The sequence below is a fragment of the Lithobates pipiens genome, unplaced genomic scaffold, assembly GCF_037356315.1.
Source record: "Lithobates pipiens isolate NorthernLeopardFrog02 unplaced genomic scaffold, aLitPip1_a1.2 Scaffold_27, whole genome shotgun sequence".
Lineage (NCBI taxonomy): Eukaryota > Metazoa > Chordata > Amphibia > Anura > Ranidae > Lithobates > Lithobates pipiens.
Genome location: NW_027507788.1, coordinates 225,687,863 through 225,700,715, shown reverse-complemented (window position 1 = coordinate 225,700,715; position 12,853 = coordinate 225,687,863). Strand labels below are relative to the sequence as shown.

Below are 12,853 nucleotides of genomic sequence, written 5' to 3'. Positions count from 1 at the left end.
GCAGCTCCTCCAGAGTTACCATGGACCTCTTGGCTCTTCTCTGATGAATGCTCTCCTTGCCCGGCCCGGTCAGTTTAGGTGGACGGCCATGTCTTGGTAGGTTTGCAGTTGTGCCCATACTCTTTCCATTTTCTGATGATGGATTGAACAGAGCTCCGTGAGATGCTCAAAGCTTGGGAGATTTTTTTTATAACCTAACCCTGCTTTATACTTCTCCACAACTTCATCCCTGACCTGTCTGGTGTGTTCCTTGGCCTTCATGATGCTGTTTGTTCACTAAGGTTCTCTAACAAACCTCTGAGGGCTTCACAGAACAGCTGTATTTATACTGAGATTACATTACACACAGGTGGACTCTATTTACTAATTAGGTGACTTCTGAAGGCAATTGGTTCCACTAGATTTTAGTTAGGAGTATCAGAGTAACGGGGGCTGAATACAAATGCACCTCCCCCACACGTTTCACATTTGAAAAACATTTATCATTTTCCTTCCACTTCACAATTATGTGCCACTTTGTGTTGGTCTATCACATAAAATCCCAATAAAATACATTTACGTTTTTGGTTGTAACCTGACACAATGTGGAAAATTCCAAGGGTATGAATACTTTTTCAAGGCTCTGTAATATCCCCCCCTCACCCCTTCGTTGACTTCTCCAAAAGGATTGATAATACAAACATCAGTCCTTTCCCTCATGACAGAGTGCTGGGTGTATTCCTGGACTCAGATCTGTCCTTTCAGCCTCAACATTCAGTGTCGAAATCTTGTAGACTTTACTTTCGTAACATCTTCAAAATAGGTCCTTTTTAACCAATGAAACCGCCAAGCAACTTAATGACTCCGTCGTTATCTCTCACCCAGGGTTGGACTGGGACAAAAATTTGGTGCTGGACTTCATCCAGACCGGCCCACTTTAATTTTGCAAACACGCAAAAAACAGTATATAAACTGTACGCAATTGCGCAAAAAAGCCCCCAGAGAGCCCCTCCTTAAATCTGGGTCCCCAGAGAGCCCCCCTCTTACATCAGGGTCCCCATATAGCCTTATAGAGCCCCCTTTACATCAGGGTCCCCAGAGAGCCCCTCCTTACATCTGGGTCCCCAGAGAGCCCCCCACTTACATCAGGGTCCCCAGAGAGCCTCCCCTTACATCAGGGTCCCCAGAGAGCCCCCCACTTACATCAGGGTCCCCAGAGTGCCTCCCCTTACATCAGGGTCCCCAGAGATCATCCGCCTTACATCAGGGTCCCAAGAGAGCCAACCCCTTACATCCGGGACCACAGAGAGACTCTCTCTCTTACATCAGGTTCCCCAGAGAGCCTCTCTCTTACATTAGGGTCCCCATCATGAATGCCACTACCAAACTCATCTACCTTTCCAACCACTCAGTGCCTGCCACCCCTCTCTGCCAATCCCTCCACTGGCTTCTAATTTCCTAATTATATAAACTTTAAAGTGAGGACAACATACCAAGCCACCTACAACTCTGCCTGAGGCTACATCACCAATCTTTTCTCCAAATACCACCCTAATGTCCTCTCTGCTCCTAAGACCTCCTGCTCGCTCTCCGACTCCCTCACCTTCTTCTCCCATGGAGGCCTCCAGGACTTCTCCAGAGCCTCTCCCTTCCTCTGAAACTCCCTATCCCAATCTATCCAGCTATCTCCTATGCCTTCACCCAACAGCTGAAGTTCAATTCTCCCATCAGCTCGTCCCTCACAGTTATTACCTTTTGTACCACGTGCCGCACTCTATTAGATTGTAAGCTCTCGGGAGCAGGGCCCTCCTAAACCTCTTGTATTGAATTGCATTGTAACTGTGCTGTCTCCTTTTGTCATTTAACCGGTTCCCGACCAGCGCACGCGCCGATGTACGTCGGCAGAACGGCACGGGCAGGCATATTGGCGTACAGGTACGTCCAATCTTTAATGCCGCCCTGCCATCGCGAGCGTGCTGCTGGTCGGGACTCCCGTGAGTCCGGTCGCGGGTCCCGCGGACTCGATCGCCCACGGGCATACCCACGATCGTCTCACGGGGCGGCTGGACGGAGAGATGCCGTTGTAAACGGCATCTCCTCGTTCTGCCTAGCAACAAGTGACGCTGATCTCTGCTCCATGTGATTGGAGCAGAGATCAGTGTTCACTAAATGAAAGCCCAACCCCCCCCCACAGTTAGTAACACACCCCTAGGAACACTTAACCCCTACACTGCCACCCCTTGGTTAACCCCTTCACTGCCAGTGTCATTTACACAGGAATCACTGCATTTGTATAGCACTGATTACTGTATAAATGACAATGGTCCCAAAAATGTGTCAAAAATGTCCGATGTGTCCACCACAATGTCGCAGTCACAATAAAAATCGCTGATCGTCGCCATTACTAGTAAAAAAAAAAATTATTAATAAAAATGCCATAAAACTATCCCCTATTTTGTAAACGCTATAACTTTTGCGCAAACCAATCAATAATCGCTTATTGCGATTTTTTTTTACCAAAAATATGTAGAAGAATACGTATCGGCCTAAACTGAGGGGAACAACATTTTTTTATATATTTTTGGGGGATATTTATTATAACAAAAAGTAAAAAATAATGCGTTTTTTTCAAAATTGTCGCTCTATTTTTGTTTATAGCGCAAAAAATAAAAACCGCAGGGGTGATCAAATACCACCAAAAGAAAGCTCTATTTGTGGGGGAAAAAAAGGATGTCAATTTTGTTTGGGAGCCACGTCGCACGACCGCGCAATTGTCAGTTAAATAGACGCAGTGCCGAATCGCAAAAAAGTGGTCTGGTCTTTGGCCAGCAAAATGGTCCGGTGCTGAAAGTGGGTAAAAAGCACTGCAAAAACTGGTGCTTATATTGAGATCTGGCACGAGGCTAATGTGGTGCCAATAATTAAAGAGGAATTAACCAATAAACTACAGCCCTACAAGGGAATCCAAAATCATTATAGCTGATTTCTGAAAGACCAACATTGCGGAATACAGTAATAATTACCCAACTATTGTGTGCACTGTCACATTAAGACTGACATTCAAAGGCAGCGGGTAGGTGCAGGAAATATTCATGGCAAAATCATTTACTACTTGGATTGGAAACATCTTTGCAAAAATATACAGCAGATTTGTGTATGTGACATGGGTGGCGTTTACCTGTAGAGAGAAGTACAGAAGTCATTAGACAAGGTCAGAAAACATCTCGCCATACAGCAATCTGCATATCAGCAAATAGTTACTATTATTATCAGTGTAAAAAGAAAGTCTCCAGTAGACATGTGCAATTCGTTTAGTTCCAAATTCGATTAAAGAATTTTGACAAATTCGTTAATAGCGATATTTCTGAATTTTTCGATTTCCGAATTTTTCACTTTCCGAAATTTTCGAATTTCCGAAATTTTCGAATTTCCGAATTTCAAATCTTCTGAATTTTCAAATTTTCGCGTTTCCGAAATTTCGAATTTGGAAATTCGAAATTTGGACATTTCATAAATTCGAAATTTGGAAATTCTAAAATTCTAAATTCGGAAATTTGAAATTTTGGAAATTTCAGCAATTGGTATTTTCGGAAATTCTAAAATTGGAAATTTCATAAATTTGAAAATTTGGAAATTTGAAAATCCAAATATAAGAATGCAAATCTGAAAAATTAAAAAAAAAATGAAAATCTGAAAATTCGAAAACCCAAAAATCTGAAATAATAACTAACTAATAATAAATTATAGGTATTGGAATTTCCTTTCAAATTTGGCTGTTTGTGAACGTAACTAATACAAATTTATCTCAAGCTACAAATTATCTGAAATAACAAATGCCGCATCTAAACCAATATAATGGAAAAAATTAATAATAAATAATAATAAAAAGGTTTTATTATTATTATTATTTATTATTATTAGTATTATTATTATTTTACAATTTATTAAATTGAGAAATTAGAAAAATTCTGAATTTGGAAATTTGGAAATCCCGAATTTCAAAATTTTCGAATTTCGTAAATTCAAAATTCGAACATTCGGAAATGAAAAAATGTGAAAATCCGAAAATTAGTAAATCTGAAAAAAAAAGAAAATCAGTAAAATTCGAAATAACTAACTAATAATAACTAACTATTAAATTATAGATATTGGAATTTCCTTTCAAATTTGGCTGTTTGTGAACATAACGAATACAAATTTATCTCAAGCTACAAATTATCTGAAATAACAAATGCCGCATCTAAACCAATATAAAGGAAAAAATTAATAATAAATAATAATAAAAAGGTTTTATTATTATTATTATTTATTATTATTATTATTATTATTTTACAATTTATTTATTAAATTGAGAAATTCGAAAAATTCTGAATTTGGAAATTTGGAAATCCCGAATTTCACAATTTTCGAATTTCGTGAATTCAAAATTCGAACATTCGGAAATGAAAAAATTTGAAAATCCGAGAATTTGTAAATCTGAAAAAAAAAAGAAAATCAGTAAAATTCGAAATAACTAATAATAACTAACTATTAAATTATAGATATTGGAATTTCCTTTCAAATTTGGCTGTTTGTGAACGTAACTAATACAAATTTATCTCAAGCTACGAATTATCTGAAATAACAAATGCCGCATCTAAACAAATATAATGGAAAAAATTAATAACAAATAATAATAATAAAAAGGTTTTATTATTATTGTTATTTGTTATTATTAGATCGTTACGTTACATTCTTTTAGGTATGCCATTCGTTACTTCAGATCATTCGTAACTTCGGATAAATTCGTACTCGTTACGTTCACTAACAGCCAAATTTGAAAGGAAATTTGATCCAAATATAAGAATGCAAATCTGAAAATTCAAAAAAATGAAAATCTGAAAATTCGAAAACCCAAAAATCTGAAATAATAACTAACTAATAATAAATTATAGGCATTGGAATTTCCTTTCAAATTTGGCTGTTAGTGAACGTAACGAGTACGAATTTATCCGAAGTTACGAATGATCTGAAGTAACGAATGGCATACCTAAAAGAATGTAACATAACGATCTAATAATAACAAATAACAATAATAATAAAACCTTTTTATTATTATTATTTATTATTCATTTTTTCCATTATATTTGTTGCGATGCGGCATTTGTTATTTCAGGTAATTCGTAGCTTGAGATAAATTCGTATTAGTTACGTTGAGCAAACAAGCAGGACAAAACTCTGGATAGCCGCACACTGGAAAAAGACTTGAAATCCCATCTTTAATTGAAACAACGTGGGTCACATCAAGATACCATTAAAAAAATCCACAGCATAACAGGGTACAGGAAAACTAACGCGTTTCGCACCGCAATCAGTGCTTACTCATAGCTAAAAAAACAAATGAAATGAAAATGAACACATTTTTTGTCAGTGCAAAAGCACTGAACTCCAGTACTCCACAACACTGAACATCAGTGCCCTGATTACAATTAAGTGCCAGCAATCAGTGCCCACAATTGGCACCAATCTGTGCCCACAAGTGCCAGAAATCAGTAGCCATCAATGATGCCAGTCAGTGCTGGCTATCAGTGCTGCTCATCAATGCCCATCACTGCTGTCCATCAATGCTCATCACTGCTGCCCCTCAATGCCCATCAGTGCCGTCCATCAGTGCTGCCCATCAGTGCCACCTATCCCTGCCGCCTATCTGTGCCTAGTGCCACCCATAAGTGCTCATCGGTGTCACATATCTGTGCCCATAAGTGCGGCATACTCATGCCTCCTCATCAGTGCCACCTAATCAGTGCCCATCAGAGAAGGAGAAAAATTAAATTAAACTTTAATGACCGAAACTAAGAAAAACTTATTTTTTTTAATTTTTGGTATTTTTTTTTTTTTTAGGAAAAAACAAAACAAAAACTTAGAAGTGATTAAATACCACCAAAAGAAATCTCTATTTGTGTAAAATGATAACAATGTCACAGGGTTACAGTGTTTCATGACTGTGCAATTGTCATTCAAAGTGTGACAGCGCTGAAAGCTGAAAAATGGCCTGGGCAGGAAAGGGGTATAAGTGCCCAGTATTGAGGTGGTTAATATTGGTCTCTGGTGAGTGTTTATCGTGGAAGGTGGTGGTGCATCCTGGATTTGGTGGAAGCGTTTTGATACGGATCTAGATTTGTGCAAGCGGGTCTGATTACCCATCTTGGAAGAAGAGCACCGGGACTTTCTTTTCTATACATATATATTATTATCATTTTTTTTTGGTGAAATTTTTTGTTTCTTCTGTATATGTATTTTCCACGGTTTAATAACTATTAATGATCATAATTGATGGATGTAAATATGGATGTATATATAATGTTTGGGGGTTTCAAGTAATTTTCTAGCAAAAAATATTGATTTTAATTTAAGAAAAAAGTGTCAGAAAAGATTTTGACTTTAAGTGGTTAGTGGTTGAAAGCTTGGCAGACTGCCCAGATTATTTGTTAGTAAGTTCTATCCCTTCGATCCAAGAAGTAAGCTTAGTTACAATGTTTCAAGTTCCAAACTTGGCAGACTGCCCGGGATGCTTTCTTTTGACAGATGAGTGAGCAGATAATCTCTCCACTTGTTTATATAAAGGAATAGCCTACTCTCACAGCAGGAGAGATCATGGGGGGGGGGGGGGGGGTGTGAATCGAGATTGCGTTTTTTTAATGATTAATCGTGCAGCTCTAGTACATACTCTAATGTATCAGTTTTTATTTCTTTTGTATAACAAACATTTAGACCTTGTCAGGAGGACCTACCACAGCTTCAGTGTTACAGTCAGAGGTTATCAATGGACGATGAAGGGTCATCTCCGATATTCCATCCACAACCTCCCTTCCAGCCCAACACTCAGAGTTGGCGCTGTTCAGCCTGATATCGGATGTACGATAACCTTGTGCTTCCAACCAACATTTTGACACTTGTATATTGAACTTTTCTCCAGTACAAATAAGATTTGGAGATGGAAGGCTTCCTGGAAAAAAATAGTAAATTTATTCAGCATTTCTGAGATGAGAAGGTCATGTGATTGATGTACATTATATATACCGACTTTAGGGTGGCAAGAGTGACCAGGGACTGGGGAAAAATCTGCCATAGAGTCAAAGATTTAAATCCCAATAAAACTTCCAGTTTACATACAGAACATTGATGATCAGTGTAGTGCTTCCTTACATTGATGGTCAGTGTAGTGCCCCTTACATTAATGATCAGTGTAGTGTCTCCTTATATTGATGGTCAGTGTAGTGCCCCTTACATTGATGGTCAGTGTAGTGCCCCCCTTACATTGATGATCAGTGTAGTGCCCCTTACATTAATGATCAGTGTAGTGTCTCCTTATATTGATGGTCAGTGTAGTGCCCCCTTATATTGATGGTCAGTGTAGTCCCCCCTTATATTGATGGTCAGTGTAGTGCCCCCTTACATTGATGATCAGTGTAGTGCCCCTTACATTGATGGTCAGTGTAGTGCCCCCCTTACATTGATGGTCAGTGTAGTGTCTCCTTACATTGATGATCAGTGTAGTGCCCCCTTACATTGATGATCAGTGTAGTGCCCTCTTACATTGATGATCAGTGTAGTGCCTCCTTACATTGATGATCAGTGTAGTGCCCTCTTACATTGATGATCAGTGTAGTGCCCCCTTACATTGATGATCAGTGTAGTGCCCTCTTACATTGATGGTCAGTGTAGTGCCCCCTTACATTGATGGTCAGTGTAGTGCCCCCTTACATTGATGGTCAGTGTAGTGCCCCCTTACATTGATGATCAGTGTAGTGCCCCCTTACATTGATGGTCAGTGTAGTACCTCCTTACATTGATGATCAGTGTAGTGCCCTCTTACATTGATGATCAGTGTAGTGCCTCCTTACATTGATGATCAGTGTAGTGCCCTCTTACATTGATGATCAGTGTAGTGCCCTCTTACATTGATGGTCAGTGTAGTGCCCCCTTACATTGATGGTCAGTGTAGTGCCCCCTTACATTGATGGTCAGTGTAGTGCCCCCTTACATTGATGATCAGTGTAGTGCCCCCTTACATTGATGGTCAGTGTAGTACCTCCTTACATTGATGATCAGTGTAGTGCCCTCTTACATTGATGATCACTGTAGTGCCCCCTTACATTGATGATCAGTGTAGTGCCCCCTTACATTGATGATCAGTGTAGTGCCCCCTTACATTGATGATCAGTGTAGTTTCCCCTTACATTGATGGTCAGTGTAGTGCCCCCTTACATTGATGGTCAGTGTAGTGCCCCCTTATATTGATGGTCAGTGTAGTGCCCCTTACATTGATGGTCAGTGTAGTGCCCCTTACATTGATGATCAGTGTAGTGCCTCCTTACATTGATGATCAGTGTAGTGCCCCCTTACATTGATGATCAGTGTAGTTTCCCCTTACATTGATGATCAGTGTAGTGCCCCCTTACATTGATGATCAGTGTAGTGCCCCCTTACATTGATGATCAGTGTAGTGCCCCCTTACATTGATGATCAGTGTACTGCCCCCTTACATTGATGATTAGTGTAGTGCCCCCTTACATTGATGATCAGTGTAGTGCCCCTTACATTGATGATCAGTGTAGTTCCCCCTTACATTGATGGTCAGTGTAGTGCCCCCTTACATTGATGGTCAGTGTAGTGCCCCCTTATATTGATGGTCAGTGTAGTGCCCCTTACATTGATGGTCAGTGTAGTGCCCCTTACATTGATGATCAGTGTAGTGCCCCCTTACATTGATGATCAGTGTAGTGCCCCCTTACATTGGTGATCAGTGTAGTGCCCCTTACATTGATGGTCAGTGTAGTGCCCCCTTACATTGATGATCAGTGTAGTGCCTCCTTACATTGATGATCAGTGTAGTGCCCCCTTACATTGATGATCAGTGTAGTGCCCTCTTACATTGATGATCAGTGTAGTGCCCCCTTACATTGTTGATCAGTGTAGTGCCCCCTTACATTGATGATCAGTGTAGTGCCCCCTTACATTGGTGATCAGTGTAGTGCCCCCTTACATTGATGATCAGTGTAGTGACCCCTTACATTGATGATCAGTGTAGTTCCCCCTTACATTGATGATCAGTGTAGTTCCCCCTTACATTGATGATCAGTGTAGTGACCCCTTACATTGATGATCAGTGTAGTGACCCCTTACATTGATGATCAGTGTAGTGACCCCTTACATTGATGATCAGTGTAGTGACCCCTTACATTGATGATCAGTGTAGTGTCTCCTTACATTGATGATCAGTGTAGTGACCCCTTACATTGATGATCAGTGTAGTTCCCCCTTACATTGATGATCAGTATAGTGCCCCCTTACATTGATGATCAGTGTAGTGCCCCCTTACATTGATGGTCAGTGTAGTGCCCCCTTATATTGATGGTCAGTGTAGTGCCCCCTTACATTGATGATCAGTGTAGTGCCCCCTTTACAGTGATGATCAGTGTAGTGCCCCCTTACATTGATGGTCAGTGTAGTGCCCCCTTATATTGATGGTCAGTGTAGTGCCCCCTTACATTGATGATCAGTGTAGTGCCCCCTTACATTGATGGTCAGTGTAGTGCCCCCTTACATTGATGATCAGTGTAGTGCCCCCTTACATTGATGATCAGTGTAGTGCCCCCTTACATTGGTGATCAGTGTAGTGCCCCCTTACATTGATGATCAGTGTAGTGCCCCCTTACATTGATGATCAGTGTAGTGCCCCCTTACATTGATGTGTGTTACATGCATGTCATATAGTTTATGGGAAAATTCAATATTTGTTTTTAAATGGCAAAAGAGATCCATCCTGACCATTGTATTATAGCCTATCATACCTCTAATGAACGGATAGAGAGTTGTGTTGCACTGGCAGGCAGTTCTATCATTACAATACTCATCCTCAGCACAGGAATCACTTCCACAGGAAACAGGCGCAACCACTGGAGAGACAGGAAAACATTAAAGTTCATTCTTCTGGATTTCTCATACAATATTCACATTCTCTGTAGGATGAAATAATTGTGTAGTGATCACCGTAGAAGTTAAAGTGTTTGTAATCCCTGACAATAATCCCTAATGGGCAACTTGCTGCCTTATTGGTCTGGTAAATATACAGGACATATGAAGTAATAAAGACATTTTGTATTATGATGGTGAGCGGTTAAAATCTCTGCAGGTTTTTAAATAAGGAGAAAGTAATGTTTTGTTTGGAGTTGGACTTTAATATCTGTGACTGAAAAAACGTGGAACATTACTGTAACAAAACAGTGACCATGAGATGACTTACCTGCATCCAAATAGATACTGGCATTTCCTACAATTGGCTGGGAAACATTTGATACAGATTGAGAGCTGCAGGTCTGTAAAGAAATATAAGTCATTTAATAGAAGTTTCAGACAAGTGAAATTGATGAAGGAAATGTAAATTGTATTCAAGAAACACCCCAGCTATGGTAAAGTCACACCATCCACGTTCCTTTATCTGTGTTATCCCTACTATGAAATCAGTGGAGAATGCGGGCACACCAGGCTCTTTCATCAGTGGCATCGCTATGGGGGTGTGGACCAAGAAACACCACAACTGTGCTAAAGTCACATCATCCATGTTGCTTTATTTGTGTTAGCCCTACAATGTAAACAGTGGAAATGCGGGTGCACCAGGTTCTTTCATCAGTGGCGGCAATATGGGGGTGCTGACCAAGAAACACAACTGCTATGCTAAAGTCACATCATCCACGTTTCTTTATCTGTGTTATCCCTACAATGGAAACAGTGGAGAATGTGGGCACACCAGGCTCTTTCATCAGTGGCGTCGCTAGTGCAGTTCTTTCATCAGTGGCATCGCTATGGGGGTAGGGGGTGCGGACCAAGAAACACCACAGTTATGCTAAAGTCGCATCATCCACATTCCTTTATCTCTGTTATCCCTACAATGGAAACAGTGGAGAATGAGGGCACACCAAGTTCTTTCATCAGTGGCATCTCTATGGGGGTTTCGGACCAAGAAACACCATAGCTGTGCTAAAGTCGCATCATCCACGTTCCTTTATCTGTGTTATCCCTACAATGTAAACAGTGGAGAATGCGGGTACACCAGGTTCTTTCATCAGTGGCATTGCTATAGAGGTGGGGGGTGCGGACCAAGAAACGCCATAGTTCTGCTAAAGTCACATCATCCACATTCCTTTATCTGTATTATCCCCACAATGTAAACAGTGGAGAATGTGGGCCCACCAAGTTATTTCATCAGTGGCGTCGCTATGGGGGTAGGGGGGGTGCGGACCAAGAAACACCACAGTTATGCTAAAGTCGCATCATCCACATTCCTTTACCTGTGTTATCCCTACAATGAGAAACAGTGGAGAATGCGGGCACACCAAGTTATTTCATCAGTGGCGTCGCTATGGGGGTGTGGACCAAGAAACACCATAGCTGTGCTAAAGTCGCATCATCCACGTTCCTTTATCTGTGTTATCCCTACAATAGAAACAGTGGAGAATGTGGGTGCACCAAGTTCTTTCATCAGTGGCAGCGTTATGGGGGTGCTGACCACGAAACACAACTGCTATGCTAAAGTCACATCATCCACGTTTCTTTTTCTGTGTTTTCCCTACAATAGAAACAGTGGAGAATGCGGGTACACCGGGTTCTTTCATCAGTGGCGTTTCTATGCGGGTGAGGGGGATGCGGACCGCACCTGGGTGACACCTGCTAGAGGAGTGACACCAACGGTGAGAGAACACATGGAGCTGTCGGCACAGAACAATCAACACTTTCCCAGCCATTCATCCCCATTAATTCTGATCCTGCTGGGAATTATCCAGCATGACGTGTTCTGTCAGCATTGGTGTGTCAATCTCAGCCGAAGTGTGGTGTGGTCGGGGGGGTTACTTCAGTGCATTTAAACTATAGCTCCGACCTGGGAACCGGCGAGCTCCCGGGCTCCGTTTGCTCAGGACGGGCCGATAGGAAGCCGCACTGGGCTGTGCGTACATCCATCATCCAAACTCTCAGAGCGAGTCTCCCAATGAGAGGTGGAGGGTGGGGCAGAGCTGTCATCCTGTCGCTATCCCAAATATGTGTCGCCCAAATAGCAGCCATTTTCTGTGTGCCTCTGACGTCACCTGTCTGGGGAAAAGATTACCTGGGTGTATGTATGTCAGGGAAGATTGGGTGTGGGAGCGGAGAGCTTATCTTCTGTTAAATCGCACTCTATTGTATAAGGAATTTTTACATACAAAGCTGAATTGAGTACACCCCTTAGATCTGTGCATTGCAGAGCATGTACCGGATCCTGGAATGGCAATAGAGGCGATTCAGTTCGCATTGTGCGCTATACAAGTATTTCATTCATTCATTCATGAGAAATCATAACATGCGTCCATAAATGTCCATTAAGGGCCAGTTTACACGGGAACACAGTGCGGAAAAGTGCTGCCCTTGCCAGATACATTTAGGTACAATTAATTGTTAATGGCACCTCCAAATGCACTGTGGCAGGCTAGCGGGGGTGGGGGGTGGGGGGGGGGGTTGACGCCACATTTCACTGCACCAGGTGACACCAAACCTAGTGACGCCACTGTCTTTCATCACTTCAATGGTGAGACTTACCTGGAATTGTTTACATTTCCCCTACTACCACATTGGTTTCGGTCCCTCTAAGCCATATTCCCCAATGACCTATTTATTCTACATTGTATCGGGGCAGCATGACACCATCAATTGTCTTTGTAAGGGATACCTAGTCAATATTATGGCAGCAGATGGGCAGAACTGTGAACTCTGGTGGTGCTATCTTAATAGCAACAGAGGTAAAATTAACTCTGGACTGCCGCACTCTTCATAAAAACCACCTTTCTTTATTGAAGGATCACAT

The 12,853-nt window shown here is 41.4% G+C and overlaps 1 protein-coding gene across 1 annotated transcript in view; it reads right to left on the bottom strand.

Annotated features, from left to right (window-relative positions):
* Positions 1–12,853, bottom strand: part of LOC143933026 (uncharacterized) — a 156,553-nt gene that overhangs the window by 26,702 nt on the left and 116,998 nt on the right. The window contains exons 23-26 of the mRNA XM_077455944.1: positions 10,265–10,337; positions 9,813–9,917; positions 6,750–6,964; positions 3,003–3,157 (exon numbers count right to left, since the gene is read on the bottom strand). Of these exons, the coding sequence (XP_077312070.1) occupies positions 3,003–3,157; positions 6,750–6,964; positions 9,813–9,917; positions 10,265–10,337 (548 nt within the window). The remainder of the gene's footprint in view (positions 1–3,002; positions 3,158–6,749; positions 6,965–9,812; positions 9,918–10,264; positions 10,338–12,853) is intronic.